This window comes from Balaenoptera musculus, chromosome 6 (assembly GCF_009873245.2).
Source record: "Balaenoptera musculus isolate JJ_BM4_2016_0621 chromosome 6, mBalMus1.pri.v3, whole genome shotgun sequence".
Lineage (NCBI taxonomy): Eukaryota > Metazoa > Chordata > Mammalia > Artiodactyla > Balaenopteridae > Balaenoptera > Balaenoptera musculus.
In genome coordinates, this window is record NC_045790.1 from 57,516,787 (window position 1) to 57,542,661 (window position 25,875).

The window sequence follows — 25,875 nt, forward strand, 5'->3', positions numbered from 1 at the left end:
CTCATGAGTCTGTAGTCTGCTGCCAGGTCCTGTGGGGAATGACTGGTCTAAGATAGCTCAGCTGGGTGGCTCGTCTTTGTTCCACGTGATCTCTCATCCTCCACCAGACAAGCTTTGGCTTATTCAAATGGTGGTGGTGACAGGGGACCCAAGATCAGCAAGTGGAAGAGAGCCTGCAAAGCTGCTTCCTGAAGTTTCTTGGGCTTCTTGAGGCTCAGGGTCAATGCACACCGTGTTGCTTCTCCCCTGTTCTGTTGGCCAAGGCGAGTGATGAGGCTAACCAGTGGGGGATAGAGTCCTCCTCTTGAGATGCTTAAGAAGGTGGCTTTTCTGGGTCACCTTCTACACCCTCCATATAACAAACTATAGTACTTACTCTATGTTGTGTTTTTAAGCCAGACGTTAAATACTGGCAGTTTCCAGCTTCTTTAGGTAACTAATAAGAAAAAGTAAGGACTTAAATGACCTCATGTTGGGGTGTTAAAAGCCTTGCTTTAATAATGGAGGAAATCCTGGAGTGAAGACTAAGGGATGAAGTGTAAAGGATAACTAAGAGTGAAAAGGTAATTTGGGAAGCTAGCCAGCAATTGACTCACAGCGGGACCCGACTTCTAAATCCTGGAAGAAAAGATTTTTCAATTATTGGAAAGGCTGTGTTTTCTAATAGTCTGAATGCCATTGTACTATTGGGTATTGGTATCAGTGCTAACATTACAAGGCTTAAAAGGGTCAAAACAAGACTTTGATGTAGCAAACTTAAGAAACTTTTTTTATCCTAAAGTATGTGTAGAAAGCCTTTTCGGAATCACAGATTTAAAAGTGTGACCACGGAGATCCGGTGTGCCCACCGTTTCTTTGTACATGAAAGCAGATATTTTTTTCCTCTAGTTTTTAGGAATGCAAATGAGAACTAGCGTCAGGCACTTTACTTCTCAAGTAAAACTTCTAGTGTGTTAAAATTCTCCAGTGGGGAGCCCTGGGACAAAGAAGAAAATTCATTTGGTTTCCTAGGGTCTGTTATTATATGGGAACAGAAAACAATTTAAAACATTAAAAAGCAACACATTCTCTCTGATTGTTTTAAACAGCATTTAGGAAGGGGAGACTGCCATAGGATCCTTGAAAATGAAACTGGGAAACTGTCATAAAGGGTCAAAGACTTTACAACACAGTACAATGGCTATGTCCAAATAAATGGATTGGAAGTCTGTACAGAGACGTGGGGCAGGGTGGGTGGTAGAGAGAGATTTACATTTTTAAAACCATTGGCACACAACCACTGGAGAGGTTGTCTAAATATAAATCAGACCATGCCACTCCATAGTATAAAGCCGTCCATTGCCTTCCCATTGCGTTGCAGATGAAATCCAGTTTCTGCAGTGTAGCCTGCCGGCCCTGTGCAGTCTGGGTCCATCTTGATTTCCCAGCCTATGCATACTTCTCTCAGCCTGGCTCCCTGGGCTCCAGAAACACCAAGCTCAGTCCTGCCTCCAAGCCTCTGCCCTGGGCAGTCTGCCCCTTGGCCTGGAAAGGTCTTCTTCAGAATGTCTTGTCATTTACATCCAGGTTCAGGCTTGCACCCCACCTGTTCAGGGCCCTTCCCTGCCACCATATCTAAAACTTCCCCTCCCCTCCCCCATTACCTTGTTTTCTTTATAGCACTCACCACTTCACTTTTTAAAAAATTGCTTGTATTTTTCTATCTCCCCTCACCCAAATGTATCAGGGACCTTGTTGTCTTGTACATTGTTATGTCTCTCGTATGAATCACTGAGCCTGGTATTCAAGAATATTCATGGAGCCAAAGAATGAAAGAATTCATTTTTAAAACAAGAACACAGTTGATGTGTAAAGTTGTTCTAGCTTTCGTGTGGATGGTTTACAATGATAAAATGAGGACATTGTATGAAAATCTCAAACCACAACAGTCTCTTTTCTCCTCTGTGTGTTACATCATGTTGACATCAGCCGTCACATGGCAACTTTAACATGTGGTGATTACAGCAAGTGTTTGACTCCAGAAGGGGGTTGGCGGACAAAACCAAACTACCAATCAGTAAAAGCTTTCTGTTTTATCTACTGTCACCCGAAATGTATGTGAAAAATATTCAAACTGCAGAATATCTAGGGCAGTGGATCTCCAATGTTTGGTATGGCCTAGGAAAAAATTCTAGGACTCCTGTGTCTGTTTATTTTTATCTCATTTTAAAAATTTCTAATTTTGTGTATTTGGCAATGTATTTAGTTCATTAGTAGTATAATAGGAATATATAATATATATATATATTTTTTTTCAACATGCGCTACATTTGTATATGGCCTGTATACACCATATTTATGTATGGGGTGTATCCACTGCTACATACGAAGTTTGAGAATGATGAAGATTTATGCTATGAATAGTATTGACCCTAAAGACAATTGCTGTGGAGGAAGTGAGCACAATTTCTAAAAGCATAACTTTTGAAAAATGTTTTACAAGGTAATGTGATAACACATCATGATTAAATCTATGATTAAAAAATATTAAACATAATAGAAGCAAAGCCACACCTATTCAGTTTGTGATGGAAGCACTATTGAGCATACCGCAAAAGGTAGAAAAATCCCTAAAATGTGGACATGTTAATTTGGGACTTGATCCCCACCAAATAATAGTTAGGGGTCACTCCCCTCCCCCCACACCCCCATTGTCCTTGCACTTCTGCCCGCCAGCACCAGCGCCAGCGCCAGCGCCAGCCCCAGCCCCAGCCCCAGCCCCAGCCTGTGCTTGGTCCTACACATGTTAGTACCTGGGTACTCCTGTACTTGAAAATATAAGAATCTGTGTTTCAGAAAGCCTCTAGGATGATGCCTAAATCCAGCCGAGGAGTTTGGTTGATGTTATTATTTGGCATTTCCTTTTCTTTTAGTCATGTGGGCCAGTCAAATAAGATTACAGTCGGTATCTGGGAAGTTTGGTATTTAGGAAGTTACTACATCTCATTCGCTACTAGGCTTTTAATGACTTTAAACTCCTTTTTTGATATCTGCACTGTGTATTTTGTTTGAGTATTTTATAGAGGTATAATGAAGATGACAGTATTTTTTTAAAATTTTTATTTATTTATTTATTTATTTATTTTTGGCTGCGTTGGGTCTTCGTTGCTGCACGCGGGCTTTCTCTAGTCTCAGCAAGCAGGGGCTACTCTTTGTTGCGGTGAGCGGGCTTCTCATTGCGGTGGCTTCTCTTTCTTGCAGAGCATGGGCTCTAGGCTCACGGGCTTCAGTAGTTGTGGCACGAGGGCTCAGTAGTTGTGGCTCATGGGCTGTAGAGTGCAGGCTCAGTAGTTGTGGCGCACAGGCTTAGTTGCTCCGCGGCATGTGGGATCTTCCCGGACCAGGGCTCAAACCTGTGTCCCCTGCATTGGCAGGCGGATTCTTAACCACTGCGCCACCAGGGAAGTCCCCAAGATAACAGTATTTTACAAAGCCTTTTTCCGGAGGTCTCGAATATATTTTCTGAAAGAGTGACTATGGGAAAAATAGATTTTTTTTCATTCCTAGACTGACACATCTTGGTATGGGAAATGCCTAGTGCTTTTATTGCTGCAGGAAGTTTTCATACTTTATTATCAAATCACTTTATAATGCCACTGCTTTTGAAAAATAACTATTGTGTGTCTTCATTTCTTCTTTTAATATGGCCGTGTTGCCCTTAGCAACTTTATAATAAAGTACACTCTGGCTGGCATCTTTCCACCTGGGTAACCCTCCTATATATCTCTGTGAATTCATCATCGAATGCATTCCTACCTACTCCCAATTAGCCAACATGTATTTTTGCTAAAATTTAAATGAAAGAGAAAAGAACTCCATGAAAAAAGAACTAGATAATAATATACAAAATCAATGTGCCTCAAGGTGGTATAAACATGTGTTTGCATGTTATTAATTCAATTACTAGCATGTGAGAATTTAAAAAATCTATTTTTGGTTAATCATTTCTATTTCTAAGCACACCTATAAACTCTTTGACTCTAAGATACGCAAGTACATAATAATGGGTTACTAAGTTAAAGATTGACTTTTGGGAGAATTTTTGACTCATGGGATAAACTTTCATTTGTGAATTATTTATCCATCTAGGACGACAACTCTCAAATACTTATATTCAGTGAGATCCTCTCATCCTTACTTCCTATACCCAACTTTTAAGGTTTTCTTCCCCCTTCATTTGGGCCAATCCTTACACTATTTCTCTGCCAATTAAAAAAGACAACTTTTGTTTATTGTGCTCATTTTAGAATTAATCGTGACCTCACCTAAGCTAGATATCTCCATTATAGTAAGTCAGAGATGATAGAAGCAGAATGCTGTACAAGAAAGAAAATTGGTTTGGGTCCTAAACCCTCTCCTGAGACTAACCAGATGTGTGTCCTGAGGCTATTAATTTCATTATGTCCTTTCACTTCATTGTCTGTTACATGAGGGGGTTGCCCAAGATGATCTGTAATTTTTCTGATTTTTATCAATCTTTGGTTTCATTCGTGGAGAAGGGTAGATGCGAAGAAGGCACTAACAATAAAGAGTACAATATAACTAAGAAAATAAATATGCCGGGTGAGAGAAGAGGAGAATGTATATTGAATATCTCTGATCGATATTTGTTCTCTCTACCCTTTCTTTAGGTTGTGTTTCTGTTTGGTTAATAACCATTTATTTGGTTTCTCCACATAGAACTTAACTCTCCTCTACTATGTATGGTGTTCATAGGTTTTCACAGAGATATGGGATAAGTCATGGGGACAATATTGGGGAAATGAAGAGAAGATGCTTTAATTCCACATTCCCCAGCCATTCATGACGACCTCTCACAATTCTACTGTCTGTTGCTGACAGTGAAGTGAAAGGACATTCCTTGGAACCGAATATTTCTATCCTGGGACTGTTCCCTCAGAGAAGAGCTGAGCTCCCATCATGAGGAATGGGAACCACATCTGTCAGTGAATAGATGTGCAGTCTCTGCCCTATTTAACGGATTCATCCTTTTAATTGGTGACAATATTTGTCATCTAAGTCTGTGAACTGACCTTCCCATAAGGCAAGCCAACTTCAGTTCTAGCTTAGGACAAAAAGGGAACTTTGGGAGCCATCCATAGTGTTTTGACTTCCATGCCCAGAAGTTCAAATCTAACACTGCACTGGAAACACCGAAAATTGATGGATTTAGAAAATAATATACTAGAAACAGGCCTTGAAAAGTCCCATTTTTTTAATTAAAAAATTTTCTTTAACATTAATGAACTGTTCTAGGACATTGTTTCCCACCTTTGGCACTGTTGACATTTTGGTCCAGATAATTCTTTGCTGTGGAGGGTGGTGGTGTGTACTGTAGGATATTTAACGGCATCCCTGGGCTCTACCCCTTAGGTGCCATTAGCACTCCCCTTGCATCGTGACAACTAAACATGTCCCCAGACATTGCTAGTTGTCCGCTGGGGAAGGGGCAAAATCGTTTTCAGCTGAGAGCCACTGGTCTAGAGCTTGGATCACTCTGAAGATGGAATTATAGATGTAACACCTGTGAGTAGGCAAAATCAGTTTCTGCTGCGCTCTAGTAATGAAGTATTTAAAAACTATTATATACTATTATTAAAAGACCCTTTGTTTTAAAAATAATCTTAAGGAAAAAAGTAATCATTGCTAAAGGGAGTGGTAAATTCTCCACAAAATGAATTTTAAAAATTACTTTTCATAGTAAATAAGTAAAATAATTGCCATGTATTGCTAGTTTCTACTCTGTATTGATGTAAATAAAACAAATTAAATGGACATAAGAATAATTAAAGCCTTATTACTCATAATGTATTTTAAAAGCAAAATGTATTTTAAACAAAAATTCATGCATTAAAAAAATATACTCTTGGGCTTCCCTGCTGGCGCCGTGGTTGAGATTCTGCCTGCCAATGCAGGGGACACGGGTTCAAGCCCTGGTTTGGGAAGATCCCACATGCCGCAGAGCAACTAGGCCCGTGAGCCACAACTACTGAGCCTGCGCATCTGGAGCCTGTGCTCCGCAACAAGAGAGGCCGCGACAGTGAGAGGCCCGCGCACCACGATGAAGAGTGGCCCCCGCTTGCCGCAACTAGAGAAAGCCCTCGCACAGAAACGAAGACCCAACACAGCAAAAATAAATAAATAAATAAAATGTCCTTATTAAAAAAAAAAAAAAAATATATATATATATATATATATACTCTTTTGTTTTTTAAGATAATAAAAAAGAAAATCAGGAGTAATTTAGGAATGACGGTTTCACATCCATTTAGAAATGCCCAGAGATTAAAGCAATATAATCTGTGTTCTGCTTTTTGGGTAAGAAGTGACTGGGTTACATATCTGTCTCTACTTTGCAAGATTGATCAGTTTCTCACTTTTAAAATGTATTTTAGGAAGAATGGAACAAATAACAGAGTCCAACAGCATGTTGAATAGACTTGTATTTTAACTTTTCCATTGCAAGTTTCCACTAGTGTTGTATAAAACTGGATAGATGTTATCACACGCAGTAATCACTTAAAGACATTAGATGCTTCTTCTAAAGCTATCCTACTTTTCAAATCAGAATTATATTTCTGTTTGTAAGGGAAAAAATAGGTAGACAGAGAGATGAGGGGTTTTTTTCCCCCTATCTGTTCATTTCTCATGGCATACTTCATTTTTATTTCCTGAAGGAGAAAGAAATGATCAAAGTTAATAATGTCATTTTGCCATTTCTGAAAGTAACTAATATTTATGTGTGCCTCAAATGTAAAGTTATTTGAAATCTTACAGAGATTGTACCAATAGTAACTTGAAAAGTGAATTATACAAAACTCAGACCATTGGCTTTTCTCTCTATGTATCAGAACTAAACATATGAAGAGTCTTTAATGTATCCATATGGATAGGCATTGTTTTACTCTTCAGTTATTCTAATAATCCAGTTGATTTCACCAAAGAGTTATCATGTACTTACAGTCACCTGCTGTCTTCAAACTAAGTCATAGCCTAAGCCAAAAATGAGATGATTGAGTTATTTTTATGTATTTATACATAATATCTCATAAACCCCCTCTGGGTTTTTCTTTTTCTCCCAATTTATTGTCATGAAAACATGTTTAGGGCAAAATAGAGTTCTGACATGATGTGCTGTTATGGGAAAGAGTATAATTTAAGGAGTTTTCAGTTCATTTCATAAAAGTAATTCCTTATATTCTTTAGATTCCTTGTATTCTTTAGATTCAGAGGTATATTGGATGTGTTTAATTTAATGATATTCTGTTTTATTTAATTTAATGACATTCTTCTATTGCCGTTTTTTAATCTCAGCACTGTTTTCCATAGCCGAGGCTTTCGGTGCTGCATGTCTTTAAGAATGTACTGTCCATATTCCTCATTGATATTAATTAATTGAATGTGGCCATTTCATAAGCATTATACACATGATGTCATATGGATGTGTAGAAGTATCCTTGCCTTTCCCATCATGAAATGTGGTGTTTCTTTGCTGTCAAAGTTCCCATTTCTATTATATCCCAAACAGGGACTTTTCATAGTGGAGAATACAGCTCTTCTGGCTGTGATAATGAAATACCCATTTTTTTCCTTTTAATTACAGTGTTTCTGTTTGGACATTTTCCAGTTACACACTTGACCACTTATTGATCTCCCACATTTTATGAAGTAGTTTGAAACAATGAAATGATTGTTTTTGGCAGTGGGAGGGTCAGGGATGGGGAAGTAAGTGACCCAGAGGTTAAGTGGGTTTCCTCACCTAACCCAGTGAACCCTTAGAGTCTAATTATTTGGAAGCCAAGGGCTACATGGACTCAGGATTCCCACCTGATTGTTTCAGTTTACAACCCGGAAAACGTAGGCTTTGTTTATAGCTGTGCTCGTCAGTGCTGTTGAAAACTAAAGCTATGGTCTGTGCTGTCCAGTGGGGCACCCACTATCCTCATGGGGCTATTTAAACTTAAATTAAACTTAAATACAGGAAAATGTTTACTTCCCCAGTTATACTAGCTGTGTTTACAGTGGTCAGTTATTAGTGCAGATAAAGAATATTTCTATCCTGCAGAAAGTTTTACTGGATAGTGCCGGAGGATTCTTGTCCTAGACCATGATAAACTGTTTAGGGGACTATCTTCTCTTGGAAAATTCTTGTGAATAAGTGAAATGTTGAAAGTTGATTTGTGTTTTCTCTTTTCTTTTTGTGTCCTTGTAACTGTGTGCTGAGGGCACAGGAAACTCACAGGGCGCCCTCAGAAGTCTCTACCAGGCTTGTGTCTCTTTTACAAATCAGTTTCCTGGTAGCACATCCTCCCTATAATTTTTTTTCTTTCTCTTAAGTGGTTGGAAATCTGTTCTAGTTGATTTATAGAGGCCTGATTGGTTTGGGAGGTTGATAAAAAGAAGTCACAGCATTTAGGGATTTCCTCTTTACCACACCATCTCCCCAACTTAATGGGTATATGCTCAGGTTAAATATCATTACCATATTGTTGCTTCTAAGATGTCTAGAATTGAAAGTATAAGGTTATTTTAAGACAGAAAGAAGCAAGATGTATAGGGATAAATAATATCTAGTGAAAGCAGTATTTTTTTAAGTTCTTATGGAGATTTTTTGAAAAAAACCTTAGTTCTTTCCCTTTGTCTCCCTCTTCTCAGAATAATGACTTGATTCTTTAACTTTCTCCTAGACTGACCAATGTAATTTTTAAAAATAACTTTTAAGATTACAAACTCGTGGATTTTAATATGATGTGTTCCATTTCATTGCAGTTGTTATTCTTTTTGCCACTCAGATTTTCCTACATTTGACTGATGTAGGAGCCAAGCCTCTTCACCTTGGCTCCTCTTTTTGGCTATAACCTGGTAGTTCCTGAAAACCTCCTTGCTTCCTGGTGTGGCAAGATGCTCCATGCTCGTTTTGCACATTTCCTGCAAAAAACCTACAATCACTCATTTCTTTAAGGGACTTGTAGGATATCTTTTTAAAAAGAAAAGCCTTTTTTTTTTTTCTCTCTTATGTTAACATAATCTACAGAAACACCAACAATACAGAAAGCTGAAAAATATCCTTAAACATTCATTTCAGTTTGAATATAAATATACTTATTATAGAAAAGGGTTCCAAAGTTAAATTGAAGATAAAGAGTTAGGTGTCAGCTAATCAGATCACTTGAAGCAGTGATATAAGACTCAGGGCAAGTGTATTTTTCTTGTTTCATTTCAAATTAGATTGCACACACTGGCTCTCTGAGCTGTTAGTTTCTCTAACCACACATGTACATAAATAGAAAAGTAGATATTGAGCTGATGGGAAATCAACAAAATTATTGTTAACATCTTTGTGCCGTGAGCAATAAGAAACCAGAGAGTTTTAAATATTTTTTTTTTATTTTTAGCTCATCTAGATGGTTTGTTTTATCTGCCAGTCCCAGTTAATAAAAGACACAAAGGGCAAGGTATATAAAAATCACAGAGTTAGCCCCTGCTGAGGGCTATTGCACAAATGCAGAATAATTTGTGATGTAAGCTAAACCATGGTACTTTTAGTATCTCCAAACCCCCTTTCTTGCCCTTTTCATTGCAGCGTGCTTGGCTACCCTTTCTTTAGGGTAGGAAACTACTTATAACATTGTAGTTTGGAAACTACAGGAAACTACTTATAACAATCATTCATCCTCATTATTTCCTTTTTTTTTTTCCCTTTTTTTAAAAAAAACATTTGTTATTTATTTATTTGGCTGTGCTGGGTCTTCGTCGCGGCACACGGGATCTTCATTGCGGAGTGCGGGATCTTTAGTTGTGGCACGCGGGATTTTTTTTTTTTTTAGTTGCAGCATGTGGGCTCTTTTACTTGCGGCATGCAGGCTCTTAGTTGTGGGATCTAGTTCCCTGACCAGGGATCGAACCCGGGCCCCCTGCATTGGGAGTGCAGAGTCTTAACCGCTGGACCACATTATTTTCACTGAAAATGTTTTCTTAAAAATCTACTGCCCATTTTTGTTCCAAAATTCAAATTCCACCTTACTAATACACAAGCCAGCATTTTCCTTTTGGCAAAGTTTCTATGTAATAAACAAGATACAGAGTGGAGACTGTCCAGAATGAACATCTAGAATTGGTTTTATCTTCACACCTCTGATCTCCTTTTGTCATATCTCGGCCAAGGGCATAGCCCATTTAAGGAAAAACAGGTATGTTCACATCTGCGTTCATTTCTAGATCCTATCAGTGTTTCAAGTCAGAGGTAACATTTGTAGGTTCATTTGAAAGAACTTAGTCTTCTTATGGCACTTCAGTTGAGAAGGGGGAAAGCCAAATCACCTCTTTCCTGAGAGAGCATTTCATACATCTCCATCTCTGTGATTGCATCGAGTCATTATGTAGCAGTTGGCTCTGATACGCTTGCACAGACACAAATTGAGTCTGACAGGACTGATGTCTCCTGGACTTTGCTGTCATTTGAAACGCTGGCATGAGGATGGGAGCGGTGAAAGGGAGAGAGGGAGAGAGCTGATTCCTTTAGCACTTCTATGAAGTTTGGAGAATTTAACATTGGATAGCTGTGAACTGCTTGATAAGTTGTTTTCCGGATGAGATTGATAACAATAGCTGATTTGGAGCAGCTGGCTAGCTTTTGGTTTCAAGTACATGCATTTCAATGTACAATTTGCTCCTTCATGCCACCCACAAATCTGTTCAAAAGGAAAAGAAGGCTATCTAGTGGAATGGTAATTAGAGTGATCATACCCCTTCCTTTTAGTTTTATCTTTCCTGCATTCACACCATTCATTCATAGTAATGAAAAAGATAATATCTTTTTTAAAAAATTTTTATTCTCATGCTCAAGCTTAAGTTTCAAAAAAGACACACTAGAGTATCTGCATTACAATACTTTCTAAAGTGCAAGTTATTTTAAGTTTTTAGGTTATTTCTGGATGTCTCTAGTATCTTGTGTCAAGAATTTTATGTGTTTCAGATATTCCTATATGCAAAGCTTAGAGGTATACTGTTTCATTGGCAAACAAATTCTGATTGTCATTCTCAAGTTCTGCTCACAATGACAGAGGAAGCAGTAACATTAAATATGCCTTTTCTTTCTCTCTTTATTAAGAGCCTATTCTGTATAAAATGTGCTGGATTTATTGAAGGTTCTGTAGGAACTATCATTTATCACCCGAAGAGCCATACTTCAGATTGTTGCTTGGAGACAGTCAGTCATCACTTCCATTCTTTTCCATTCCCACCAGGACCACCATCACTCTTATGGTCTGTGTTACTTCTTACCTGTGACTCTTGATAATAGTGTTCTGTAAATCATCCCACATTCAGCTGTCAGTTAATCTTTTCAAAGCTTCATTCTATATTGTTCTTCTGCTCCAAAACATTAAATTGCTCCCTTTGTGGTTTGCTGAAAAAAGCCTGGTTGACTTAGGTTGGCATCCAAGGCTCTCCATGACCTATTATTTTTTTAAGCCTGAGCCATTTTCTTTTTTTTTTTTTTTTTTTAATATACTGCAATTTTATTTCAATCGCACAAACGAAGTTAGCATGTTGGAAATTTAAATGAAACAGTACGGTAAAAATAGCAGAGAGCCAAAAACTCTAATAAGGAAGTACACCTAAAGCATGAGACATTTTCTTTTGCCTCATCTTCTTGTGGTTTCCTAATGGATCCATCGCACCAACCCAGTAGCCTCATTGTGGACCCCGGACCAGCTGCATCAGCATCACTCAGAAACTTGTTAGAGATGCAAGTTCTTGGACCCCCACCACAGACCTACTGAATCACAAACTCTGGTGGGTGCGTGCCCAGTTACAAGTCTTCCTGGTGGTTCTGATGCGTATAGATATTTGGGAAGCCCTGCTTCAGGCCAACCAGGCAACTCACCTTTGCCAAAGTTCCTTTTTCACTGCCCTGCCTTTGCGTAGAATTCCTGGAATGCCTTTCCTTTCTTTTGGTAAAATTCTGCCTGTACTCCAAGGCCCAGTTGGAGACACCGCTTTTTCCATGATGTCATTCCTGATCCTGTATTTCATGGCATTATCTGGCTTTCTTTCCTGGCACTAATCACGTATTAACTTGTACTAGTCATCCAATGTACCTGTCTTATTTTCCCTCCTAAACTGGAAAGTCACAGAGGATGGAATCTGACTCATTTTTGTTATCTTGCGACACTTAGTGCTGAGTAGCAACTCTGATATCTTGCATGCAGTAGGCTCTCTAAAAACAGGCTGTGGCTTATTGATTTTACTTAGAAAATTGAGAAAACTAAGCCGTTGCCCAGGAGGCATATAAAAATCCTGTAAGTCAAAGTGGCTTTTGCTAGCTATTGTTTTGACTTATTGAAGCCAAACTAGACTCAAATGTAATGTGTCTTTAGGGAAGAAGCCAAATGTGCTGGTGTAAAAAATTCTAACCTCTACTGTTTAGCTGGAGAAAGTTGAATTAGCACTGTCATTTCACCTAGTGCCAGGAAAGCAACTTCCATTATTCTGCCAATAATAGACTTTTTTTTTATTTTTTATTTTTTTTATTTTTTTTATTTTCAAAATTGTAATTAGGTATTACCAAATAAAGTAATAAACAACTTTTAACTTAGAGTGCAAAATAAAAGCACCTTATTATTTTAAAGGTGCAAAAGCAAGAAAATACGACATAAACTTACCCATTTTTAAATAGTCGTCTGTGTGATGGGTAAATGCCATTTCAAAACATTTTCAATAGAAAAATGATTTATAAATCAGTTTTCTTATCCTGCATGGTGGAGCTTCTCTTAAATCTTACTTGTAGCATTGATGGACTCTCTTCCACCGATGTAGTCATGTAATATTTCATAAGAAGTGACAGGTTCTTCTCATAGAATGTTGCCCAGAAGGTGGCACGAGCAGAGAGTGAAATCCAGAGTGGTTGGCTTCAGGATGGCCTGAACGCGGGAACAAGATCAGCTTGGGTAGCCCCATTTCACAAACCAGGTTGTTTGCTTCCTAATACAAAGGTGTCCTGGTTACAACGTATGGCGTATTGACAGTGTTTTGCATCTCTCGTGGTGCTTGTGATGGGACAAGGGGAGAAGAGTGAAGAGTCTAAGCGTCTTTGTGTTTTCTTCCCTTTCTTTTCTTTACCTCTCCCTTCACAGGCTCTGAAAGTGTTCCAGCTGAAAGTTCACATCGGTCCGGCTCGCTGCGGCTTCGGAGGCAGTGACTCCAGGCTGCCCGTGGGCGCTGGTGCCGGGCTGCAGGATGGTGCGCGTGGCCAGGCCGCTGCTGCTGCTGCTTGCCGTCTTCCTCCACGCGGATGCTGAGAGTAAGCCGTTCTCCCTTCTCTAGGGGGCTGTAACGAGTGCTTTTGTTTGCAGTTGGCACCACGCTCAGGGCCTCTGAATATGTTTCCTTTGGAAGTAAATCCTGAGACACTGTGGGGATCCTCCTTGGCTACCAGCCAGCCTTTCAAAGAGATTATTGACATGACTTGCTTACCATTTCCTCTCTGTCTTAATGCCCTTTTTCTTGTGCATCGAACTGCTCCTACTGGTTTGCCTTTCTTTGTTTTTTTTTTTCTTTCTTTTTTTGATACTCTAACCAGCCCAGTAGCAAAAGGTATTATGAGACCAATGATACAACGCAAACTGGGATTAACCAGTTGGTGGTGCCAATAAGTAAATATTGCTCAGACCCGTTAGAAATTTCTTTAGTTTTGTGGATATTTCTATGTTTAGAAAAATGTGCAATGTCACATTGAGCCCAATTAAACTTCCAAGCCCTTGTAGCTGTCACAGCAGCTGTTCTAATGTACCGTTTCCGACAGCTGTCGTGGAGTACAGTATTCAAACAAATCAAGCAGAACTGACAACTTTGTGTCTGGATGAAGGGTGTGGAAGTGTGAGGAGAGTTCTGTGGAGTACAGACCCCAAAGTTTGGATTATTGGACTCAATGTGTGAAACTGAGATTGTGGTCAATTAGCTTGCCAAGTAATGAGAAGATCACATCTCCTTTGTAATTAGGAAATCATTAGGCCTACCTTGTTTACATACGTTTCTTTTCCCATCTGTCCTTTGGATTTTTTGGAAGAGGCAGTACTGGAAAAAGGCATGTCTCTGGCTTGTAGTTACCAACATGTCTGGTCCCTGGTAGTGGTTTAACTTATATGAGAGTCGGCCATTCTCTTCGGGAGTCCCCTTGGTACTATTAAAATGTGTAACATCAGCAGTCATTAATTTTTCCCTCCACTGACTATTTCAGTGAGATTAAATTTGATTCATGTTAAAGATGTTTCAAAGACAAGGATCCTGTGTCATGTTGGCCCTTACCTGTTAACTGCATTTCAACAAGAATTTCCTCAATAGCAGCCAATTTCTTTGTTTAAATAGGGCTCTATTTTTTAAAGAGAGCTTTCCAGGAGTGAAAGGAATACTGATAATAATAGGATACATATGGAACGTGCATGTTTTAAGCACAACATTTTCTGGTTAATAATGTATATAGTCTCCTAATTAGCACTTGGGAGTGTTGGTTTAAGGTGAAGCCAAGGAATTTCGAGTACAATGCCAGCAAATAATTAACTGGGAAAAGACCCAAATGAAAGATGCTTGTGTTAAAAGCCGTTTATGTCAAAATGTATTTTAAAGTTGAAATCTAAATTTAGTGTTTTAAAGAAATCAGGCATATGGCTTTATTTTTCAGTTTTGGCTAGAGTGAAAAAGTAAGTTGTTTTACAATTGTTAGCTTTCGGCAAAAGCATATTAAGAATGTGGGACCTGACTTTAATATCAGATCTCAGTTAGGGATTTTCTTAAAGTTATTAGACCTAATTATCATATATTCATGAAGTTATCCTTCCAGATGAGTAAGCATATTCTTTTACTGAGAAGCTTTGCTTTTGCTTAATTCTCTGGTGGAAAGTGGTAGACAGATATCAAGCATTGAGGAACAAGTACTTTTAAATTTTTAAATTATGTGTGTTTTTTTAAAAATAAATTTATTTATTTTATTTGTATTTATTTTTGGCTGCTTTGGGTCTTCGTTGCTGCGTGCGGGCTTTCTCTAGTTGCGGTGAGCGGGGGCTACTCTTCGTTGTGGTGCGCGGGCTTCTCGTTGCGGTGGCTTCTCTTGTTGCAGAGCATGGGCTCTACGTGCGTGGGCTTCGGTAGTTATGGTGCGAAGGCTCAGGAGTTGTGGCGCATGGGCTTAGTTGCTCTGTGGCATGTGAGATCTTCCCGGACCAGGGCTCGAACCCATGTCCCCTGCATTGGCAGGCGGGCTCTCAACCACTGCGCCACCAGGGAAGCCCTGAAATTTAAAATTATGTTTTAAAAACAATCTAGACTATAAATGATCATCACCTGCTCCTCCTCTTGCTCCTCCCCTTCTCTGTCTTTCTCTTCTACTCTTTCATCCATTTCTTATCCAATAGAGTCTTAAGCAAGAAATAACAAAGGCCTGAGTGAATTAGCAATTGTTAGTTAAATTAAGATATTTACCATGTTATATATTTACATGATACCAGTTTTCAACCTCAAGATGTAACCTGGAGAAGAATTCATTCTCTCTCACTTTTCCCTTCGCAGCTACAAAGAGGGAGAGGCTTCTTTGCCAAATTAATTTTGTTTGGTTTTGCCCTATCCCCTCAAACTTACTTTAGGATATTTTCCCTTTAACAGATTCATTTGGCATTGCTGAACAACATATGTAACCTGAGCGTTCCTGGGGAAAGAGGAAAAATTAGCCATATTTTTTAAGGTACATTTTAAAAGAAGAAAGAACATCCCTTAGTAATCTACTGGGGGATATTCATGGTACATGAAAGCACATGGTAGAGTCTGAGATACAATTTTAGCCACTAAGAATGTTTAAAGAACAATTGATAAAATAGGATTTAGATTGTAACCCATTAAATTGTGCCATTAACTTCTCTTAAAACCCTGAAAAAAATCAAGATACAAGTAGGACTGAAGAAAAATTTGATTTCTTCACCATCATAGAAAGATGATATTTCTCAGGCTTGTATCAACTGGGTCACTGATTGGTTTCCCTATACTTTCATTAGCACATTTAGCCATATATATATATATTTTTTCTTTTACCTAACTATATTTTGTATTCATACAATAGATCAGGAGTTATGTTTCAAACTTTAATAGTAGCTTGTCAGAGCCACTCAACTATGGGAATAATTTTTTTTTAATGTTGCTCTCTTTTGAAGAAGAGGATGATATGCAGGTGGGGAGTGGAAAGAAGCCACTCTAGGGTGCCATGTTAACTTAGTGTGTTCAGCTCGCTGCCTTTTGAAACGATTAACTCTGAAGAGCTGAGGAGTCAGGCTTATAATCTGCTGTGTGGAACACCACAGAAAAGTGCTGGTGTGATGTTGCATTAAGTAGAAGAGCTCTCACGAGCCTTGGTTCAAACCCAGGTTGAAAAATTGTGATAATATCCCTTTAGCAGAAAATTATAGTCTTTGCCATTGCCCATTTAAAGTGCCCTACCGATCTCCACTATTATTTCAAAAGGCTAGATGTGTGCATGGATCCTATTTCTTTTTGTTCCGAAGTCTGGAGTGCTCGAAATGATGTCGCTCGTTGCTTCTTGAATGCACATACACATGGTAGAGCTGTGGTCCCGGGGAAGAGTCAAGTGTGACCTCAGTTTGAGCACTAAGAATAGCCCTTCCTGGTGCCAAGCTAACCAGTTTTCCATAGTGGTTTGACTGAGGTCAATTCAGTGATGCTGTGCATGCAAATTCTAGATGAATTTAGGTTGTATTATATTAATATAATCCTGGGGTAAATATTTTTCTTTTGACTGAGTTTTCGTAATAGTTTCTGGTAATTTTATGTAGCTTTATTTGCTGTTTACCAGTCCTTTTTCTTTTTTTTTTAAACTAAATACAGGCCAAGAATCTGCTGTTAGTACATTCTTTTATCAAACTGGTTTCACTATGATGAAATCACTTACATTCTAGACCTGAGTTTATGCTTTTTGGCCACGGTCATTGGACCTGAGTGTTTACTGGATCTTCATTATAAACACAGCTCTTGATAGTTGAATTCCTAAAATGGTTTAGTTCATCCTTTTTCTGTTGCTTTTTGCCATTTTTCTGTCTCAGATGGTGAACACACCCCCATTTTCCATCCTTATTGTTAAGGAACCTCTCTGTAGTCCCCATCTACTCACTATATTTCTGCCCTATGTGAAAGCAATTAGGTTTCTTTTATTCCCCCTCTGGTAGTATATCACTCGATCCAATGGAACTTCTTTATTTCTTTGGCATTAGAGAACAGACTGACATCAATGTTGTAAGTTAACCATTTTTTCCTTACTTGTTTTCTGGTGGGCAGCATAGGGTAATGGTTAATAAAGTAAGCTCTGAAACCAAAGTCTGGTTTTAAATTCTGGCTGTCTTTTTGTAATCTGAAGCATGATGCCACATGCTCTTTCTCTGAGTTTTCCTATCTTAAAAATGTGGGTGACGAGTGATGATGGTGATGGTGTAGTGTAAGGCCTACTCTTGGGTTTTATGAGGAATAAATGAGTTAATGTAAAACACAGATCAGCAGATAACACATGGTAGATATTTCATAAATGTTATCTATCATTATTCAAAAACGTTCAGCTAACATTTTTATTGAGTACTTTTGTTTAGGTACTGTGCTAAAATTATTTAATTTGATACAGATCATCAAAATTTGGACAGTTGATAAACCATATTTTCCTGCAGCATGTTAAAGTCCCCAGCTTGCTTCCCTATAAAAAGTTCTATACATAGGAGATTCTTATAAACTCTTGTCCCAGGAATTAAACTGAAGATCAAGAGGGAATAATAGGAAGCATATCTGCTTTTTCAAGCTTAGGAAATAACCAATTTAAAATTAATTTTGCTTGGGTCTAATGGATAATGGAAAGTGTTTCCATCTTCCTGTTTTGTTGCTTCCTGTAGTGAATTTTCTTGAGCTGCTCTGAGGGAGGAGCTATAGATATTTACTGTAAGCACATACAGAAATATATGGGACACTGGTCCAGAAGGCTGGAGATGGAGGTAAGCATGGTAAGGAAGAAGGTGAGTGGCTTTTGATATGGCCAGAAATTATTCTTCAGAAAACAAAATTAAAGAAAAGGAAAATGATTAGATTGAAGGGCAGGGCAAATGATTCCTTTTGCATTCTGCGGAAATCACTTCCAAGAAGCAGCCTGTCAAGAAGTTAGACCTCCAGAATGAAGTTAGGAATGGAAAGACTGTCTTTCTTATGTCATCAAAATGCATTCCTCCCAGCAGACAGGGCCATTTCACAATGAGAACATTCATAGATCATCAAAAATGTCCTTTAGTTTTTTTTTTTACATTGTGGGTATTTAGGTATGTATGATGTATGTATTCATGTATGTATGTACGTACTTAGATGACAGACCATTCAATCAACTTTTAAAAGGTAAATTGCTTGGGATGATGAAAATGAAATGTTCTAAAATTAGATTGGGGTGATGGTACTAATTGGGTATAAACATACTAAATACTATTGAATTGGACACTTTAAATGGGTGATCTGTATGTGTGTGAATCATATTCCAGTAAAGCTATTTAAAAATGAAAAGGTAAACTGCTGCTTAATCCAGCTCTCTGGTTAGATTCTCTTTGGTATATGTCACCTGAAAGAAAAGTGTTCTGCTTCCTTCAGCGCAGTTAGAATAGATGTGCTCATTGAGGAGAGCAGGAAGAAACCCAGTTCATTTTTCCATGCTTATCAATGCCTTCCTTGTTTTCCTTTTCTCTGAATTTACAGAGGTGTGGCAAAATAAAAACCTTACTGCTCCCTCCTCCTTCCTCCCCTCACTTTAAAGTAGCTAAATTAGCAGAATCCAGCTGTCTACAGCAAGAAAAATATTCCAGCTATTTTACTGATCCTTTGGTCCCATTGCAGAGTTTTCTGTAGCTTTCTGAATTAATTGCTTCCAGCAGAGCTGTACCTATCTAGTAAGGTTAAGGATATGTCACATAATCAACAAATGTGTACACTTCAAAGCATTTTCTTGTGTGTAGAGGGACTTGCTTTTTCTAAAAAAAACCGAAGTATGATATATTTGTTATCTCTGATCTCTGTTTGCGATGAGGGCCCTAAGCTTGAAGGATAGAACAATATCTGAAATATTTGTGAATTACTTCTTGTTATTGCTAATAGCCTGGTGATATTTGATTATACTGTTCTATGATTTCCTCATTTCTTTCGCATCATATTCTTAGTTTCTTTAATTTTCCTCACGTAGCTGCTATTTACCTGATTCATTTCAAGTAAGTTTGATTTGTTTGGGAGCCCACACTCTTCTGCCCATGTTGTCCTGCTTCAGTAAATTCAGAAAACCCCCAACCAGTGTCCAACTTGAAATAAAGAATCAAAGAGAAAAGTACTAGTGATTGGGTGGAAACCAATTCTCTTACTTATAATTTTGCTTCTTCTCTTTTCCACAGTTTGCTTTAGATTTATTTATTCATTCGTGAAACCAGTAACCAGTGTGTGTGTGTGTGTGTGTGTGTGTGTGTGTGTGTTTGTGTGTCTGATCATGTGTCCCTGCTACATGGAAAGCTTTGTGCATAATGGTAGGGATATAAAGATTTAAAAAAGTGTGGTCCCACACCAGCTTGTAATCTACTTTCAGAATTCATAGCTCACTTTTCAGAACTCTCTCAAGCAATATTCTCACATTTTATCTCCAGGCAGGAAGTAGCGCTTAAGAATATGGACTTGTACCCGTGTTCAGATCCTGCCTCTGCAGTATAGGTGTTCTGACCATGTGCAAGTTACAAATCTCTATGTGCCTCTCATCTGTAAAATGAAGATGGAAAATGGCACACACTTGATATGGTTATCATAAGGATTAGAGAACTCGCAAAGCATTTTGAATAATAGGATTAAATATTCACTAAATGTTAGTCGCTCTTTTGCTTTTTTCTCATCAACTTGCATCATTTCCAAATTAGAAGCATCCATGTTTAGATCTCTGTGGACACTGATGATCCCATTAACTTTATGATTTGAGCAGTATCTTTTAAAAATGTAAATATGTATCATTATATATGCAGTTATGCCTCCAAAGGGCATTGACTGATTGACACATTTGTGTATTTAATACTCCCTCTAATAAGTGTTTATTGGACACATTTCCTGTGTCAAGCATTGAGGTAACTACTGGATATACAATGGTGAAATAAAGAGATATGATCCCTGCCCCTAGAGGGCGTAAACTCTAGTGGGATAGACAAATATTTAACATTAATCTCAAAACGTTCATACTTTCTAACTGTGATAAATGTTTTGAGGGAAGAAAATAGGGAGGTTAGTGTCTCAACTATTCAGAAGAGTAATAAAAAGTGTTATGAAGGAGCAATTTATTTCTTGTTTATTGTGAAATAATTTTAGACTTGGAAGAAGTAAAAATTGTACAGGAATTTCCCAAGTACCTTTCACCCATATTTCCCCAGTAGTGATATAGTATGTAACAACAGTACATTATCAACATCAGGAAATCAATATTAGTATGATACTATTAACTAACTACAGATTTTACTAGCTTTTACATCAATATATTTTTGTAAAGGTGTAGTTCTATTAAGTTAGATCACATGTATAGCTCTGAGGGAATGATTTTTGAGCTAGCACCTGATGGATGAATAGACATTAACTAAACTACACCTGAAAGAGGTGTTAAGGTTCAAGAAAGAACATGCTCTTATACCGCAAGACAGAGATAACCTAGGGTATTCTGGTGACTGAAAGAATGGATGTGACTGGATCGCAGATGCTGAGAAGGAGGAAGTAATCAAATAAGGGTAGACAAATAAGCAGGACCATCTAATGCAAGGCTTTAGAACTTGTTCAAGATCTTGGTTTTTATTCTAAGGACAACTGGGGGAGTGACAGAAAGAGATGTAAAAAAACATCTGTGTGGTAGCAGGGTAGAGAAATCCTTTGAAGCCAGGCCAGCCAGAGTGGCCTTGAGATCTTTTAAGGGTCTAGTTGAATGTTAAGGAAAAGATGGGGAACAGGGGAGAAGAGTGGTGGAGGTTAGGAAGGCCAGACTGCCTTGAAACTTAAGAAATAATGTTAGTTGACTTTTATTGAGCTACAGTCTCCTAAAACCTGAACCACCTACAGATTATTATAATTCTGAGTGAAAGAGAAAGCCAAGCTAATGAGGGACACGTAATTCTTTATTTTTAACATGTCATTATTTTTTTCCAAAAGTATATCACTGCTCATTCTTATGATTTCTCTTTTTGTTTGTTCAGGTAAATTTTTTAAACTTACCTTTATGTTAATATATTTGTAAAAAAAAAAATACTGCGGAATCCAGAATCAGTTTAAAAATGTGAATGAAGTTTAAAACCTTACTAGAATGGGTATTTCAATTTAGTTTCTGTTCTCCAATGTAAGTTTTAAATTCACTCTACAATGTGTGATGGATTTTGCATAATCACAATGTAGTGTTGTGATAATTGTTTTATACTACATTTATTAAATGAGACATTAAACTACACTAAGTACTTATATCTTCCGATTAAAAAATAGCACACAATACATTACATTTGAGCTATAAGCACAAGAAGTATAATGAGCCAATTAAACTTAATACATTCCAGTAGTTTTTCTTTTCTTTCTTAGTTGTTGTTTTTGCTATATTCAAGTTGCTTATAAAGGAGTGAGAGAAAAATAAATTGCTGTTGTTTGTTTACCATTAAAAAGGGCAGACCTTAGGTGCTGCTTTTTGCCCATTGACCAGATCACTGGAACTATCTGTATTATTTATGCAGCATGGGATTTTTAAATGTTTTTTTACCTAAAGACAGATCTTTTTGGTAATGACAAACGTGTTTAAAAAAATAAAAGCCTGCTTTTTCTCAATATACCTTTAAAGATTTTTAAATTGTTTTATATCTGGTCAAGTTTTTTAAGAACCTCATTTTAATTGGTAACAAAAGTTTACAACTTGATTTTTCAAAAAAGTTAACAAACTGCAACCACCTGTTAATAAAGGTGTTAATATTATAAAAAAGAGCAGGGAAGGCATTCATTGCTTTCAGCTGTAGTGATTTCAGGTTGATACAAAGAACACCTCTTTAATGTCCATATGTATCCTTTAAAAGTAAATTTAAATCACAACATTTAATTTAAAAGTACTATTTCATTCAGTAAATGCCTACTGTGTGCCCCAAACAAGCCAGATCCTGATTCGTGTTACCACAGAATTTCCATTCTAGTTGGAGCGGGGCTGGGCGGGGGTGGGGGGGGGGAAGAAACATGCAGCAAGACAAGGTTATGGACAAAAGATAAATGAACAGTGTGGCTTTGATAGTTATGAATGCTGCAGAGATAACAAAACAAGGTGATGTTCTGTGAGAGTACGGGGGGATGTTAGGGGAGGGGACAGGGCATTCCTTCATTTTATATCAAGGAAGGTGTTGCTTAGTGAGACGCAACACTTAAGCTGAGCGATGGGACAGCACCCGCCATGAAGAAGTGGAGTTCAGTGCATCCAGGTGGATAGAACAGTGATTCACAAAAGCCTTAAGGAAAGAAGACTAGTGTGTTCAAAGGACAAAATAAGGCCTAGGAGACTGAAGCACAGTGAGTGGGAAGACATAGCTAAGAGAGCAGGAAGGGGCTAGACCATGTGGCCCTGTAGGCCTTGGAAGGAGTTCGATTGCTCAGCCAGTAGGTAGGGAAACAGATATATTCTTGGGATATCTACCTATGAAACTTGAGTTGGGCACCACTCTCCTCTACTGGGACAAAATAAATATTTCTTTCCAAATAGTTCATTGAAGGGTTGGTACAATCTCTGATCTGGTTATAAATTCATTTTCTAAACTGCTTGACTGAAATTTCCTTGGTACCATCCAATATAGACTTTGAACACTAAAGGCTTTGGTTAACAAAAGCAAAAATATCTGCTTTTAGCTCTTTAGCCTGGCCAGTTTTGCTTTTCTTTTAAAGTAGATGATATTTCTACATTGGCAACATATAATTAAGTCTACACTTCATTTCACCAATATCCATAGCTGGAGAGGACTAAGGAGGGTACAAATGAAAAGCAGAGCTGTAACTGAAAGGCGATGGCCAACATACATTTGTAGAGCAGAAGGGAGCTTGAATAGGGCTTTCCTCTGTATGCTTCCATTTAGTCAAGATTATAGCAATAGGATTCCTAAGTGATTCTTATATGGAAGATATATTCTCTATATAGATGAAATAATTTTAATAAACTCTTTCCTGGTAAACCTCTTTTATTTGGAGGAAAAACTATTGCTTATGTGATTTAACATATTTGGACTTAGTTTTAAGCCCAGTGGGGTTGTAGGGTAATAAATAGCATAAGTGTTATTAAACCATAACTTAAATGTGTTTTCTCTAAAATAGTACATGGGGTTAGCAACCAGATTTGGCTTAAATTCTTCTGACTCTTTGGGGATGCTTATAGCTCTTACAAGTTGCTGTGAGATTCAAGTGAAATCCTATATGTAAAGTGCTGTGAGTGCCTGATGCATGGCAGGTATTCAATAAAGGTTCATCTTTATCCCACTGTATAAACCATAATGCCTGAGGTATACGTAGAAATCAATTATCTAGCATTTTCACCTATTGAGATGATTTTCGGTTCAAGGAATGAAGCAATATATACCTTTGAGCAGCAATAAACAAAACATAACAAAAAAGCATCCATATCATATCATAGATTACTATTATAACTTACAGGCTGAACTCAGTGAAATCTCTCCTTACTATGTTTATGCCATCAGTGTACCCCAGGGTTTGTCAAGCTTAACACTATTGACATTTTGGGCTGGGTAATTCTTTGTGTTCTATGGGGACCGCCCTGAGTATTGTAGGACGTGTAGCAACATCCCTGGCTTATACCCAGTAACACTCTAGCCCCCAGTTGTGACAACCAAAATGTCTTCAGACATTGCTAAATGTCCCCTGGGGGGCAAAGGCACCCGTGGTTAAGAACACTAACAATATGTAAGCTCTGGTACAGAATGCTGGTACAGAGATTAGAAGAGGGAGATTCTGCCCTTCTAACAAAAGGGGGAAATTTTATCAGAAATACAATAGGCCTTTTGTAAGTTCTTAAAATCAGCTATGCAAATTGATAAAGCTAAATCATATTTCTGTTTAATATCTGTATAACCAGAAACAGATTTCCTAATTTCTTTATGTCTCAGTTTTGTTGTCTGGCATAATTGTAGTGTTGCTATAAAGATTAACTATCTTTTTTTTTTTTACTGGAGTATAATTGCTTTACAATGTTGTGTTAGTTTCTGCTGTACAATGAAGTGAATCAGCTATATGTATACATGTATCCCCTCCATGTCCAATGACAGATGAATGGATAAAGGAGATGTAGTACATACATACAATGGAATATTACTCAGCCATAAAAAGGATAGTTAAAACTGGGTCATTTGTAGAGATGTGGATGGACCTAGAGTCTGTCATACAGAGTGAAGTAAGTCAGAAAGAGGAAAACAAATATCCTATATTAACTCATATATGTGGAATCTAGAAAAATGGTACAGATGAACCTACTTCCAGGGCAGGGATAGAGACGCAGACGTAGAAAACAGACATGTGGACACAGGGGAAGATTAACTATTAACCAATGTAAGGTGCTTAGAAGTATGCCTCACACATAGTAAGCACTAACTAAATCTTAGCCATTGTTATTATATCAACACACATAGTAAGCGCTAAATAAATCTTAGCCATTGTTATTATATCAACAATGTATTTAATAGTATATTAATTTTAATATATTATTTTTTATTTTACTTTATTTTAGCAATAAAATCCAATTTTATCTCATAGCAATGATTATGATAATACCTTCCCCTGTATAAGTTTTAAACATTTTGTATCTTTAACTTGTTCCTGAATACTCTAGGAGTAGGGAGGATATATTTTATCATCTGCACTTGACAGATAAAAGAAACCAAGGGTCAGAGCAGATGACCTGCCTGGAGCAAAAAGGTGAGTAGGTGATGGAGAAGGCCCTAGAACTCAGCTCTCTTGACTCCTTGTCAGGGAAGAGGCAGAACAGTTTAAAAGAGCAGGCACAAGAGCTCAAAATGCATAGTGGCCAGAAACCTGGACAAAGGGCCAAAGCGATGCCACCACCGTGGCAGGTGCCAGAGGTCCATTTCCATTGTAGTTATGCTGGAACTTCATTAATAGCAGAGTGAGGCTTCAGAATCACAGAAGAAAGATTATACCATATCCACAGTTTATACATTGTGTAAGAATTAGAGAAGCATTGAATGACTTTTAGAAAGGCTTTTGTCGTGTTTCAATTTTAAAAAAAAGAAGAAAATACTATCAATTTGTAAATTTTTGCATTCTGTGCAACTAGTGTTTTATTATAAAATGATTTTCATATTTCATTAGGCTGCCTTCTTGCTCTTATCCATCAGTTTGATTTGAAATTGTCGGCAGTAAGGTCTGCCTTCAAGATTTTATCACCATAATCATGATGTGACCATCAGTCCTCTTAGTCATGTTCTGGTAGATTGGAAATCACAGCCAAACTATTGTATAGCTCCTCTCAAGGTGGAGTCGGATTCTCCTCCGCTTGAATTTGGGCTAGTTCCTTGAGGTGCTTTGACCAATGGAAAGCTGCTGAAGTGATGCTGCACTTGTCCTGGGCCCAATCCTTAGACGTCTGGGAGCTTCTACTTCAACTCTGTGGCACCTGGAGTCATCATAGAAAGATGCCCAGCTGTCTTGCTGGAGGGACCCTGTGGAGAGAAAGAAATGCCCAGACAACTCACACATTTTGTAGCCTTCCAGGTGAAG

General features: G+C 37.9%; 1 protein-coding gene across 36 annotated transcripts in view; it reads left to right on the forward strand.

Moving 5' to 3' along the window:
• Window positions 1-25,875, forward strand: part of PTPRD (protein tyrosine phosphatase receptor type D) — a 2,174,486-nt gene that overhangs the window by 1,745,293 nt on the left and 403,318 nt on the right. For all 36 annotated transcript variants that reach the window (XM_036854271.1, XM_036854269.1, XM_036854273.1 and 33 more), the window contains one exon: window positions 13,176-13,342. In XM_036854271.1, coding sequence (XP_036710166.1) covers window positions 13,279-13,342 — 64 coding nt within the window. In that variant the 5' untranslated portion in view covers window positions 13,176-13,278. The remainder of the gene's footprint in view (window positions 1-13,175; window positions 13,343-25,875) is intronic.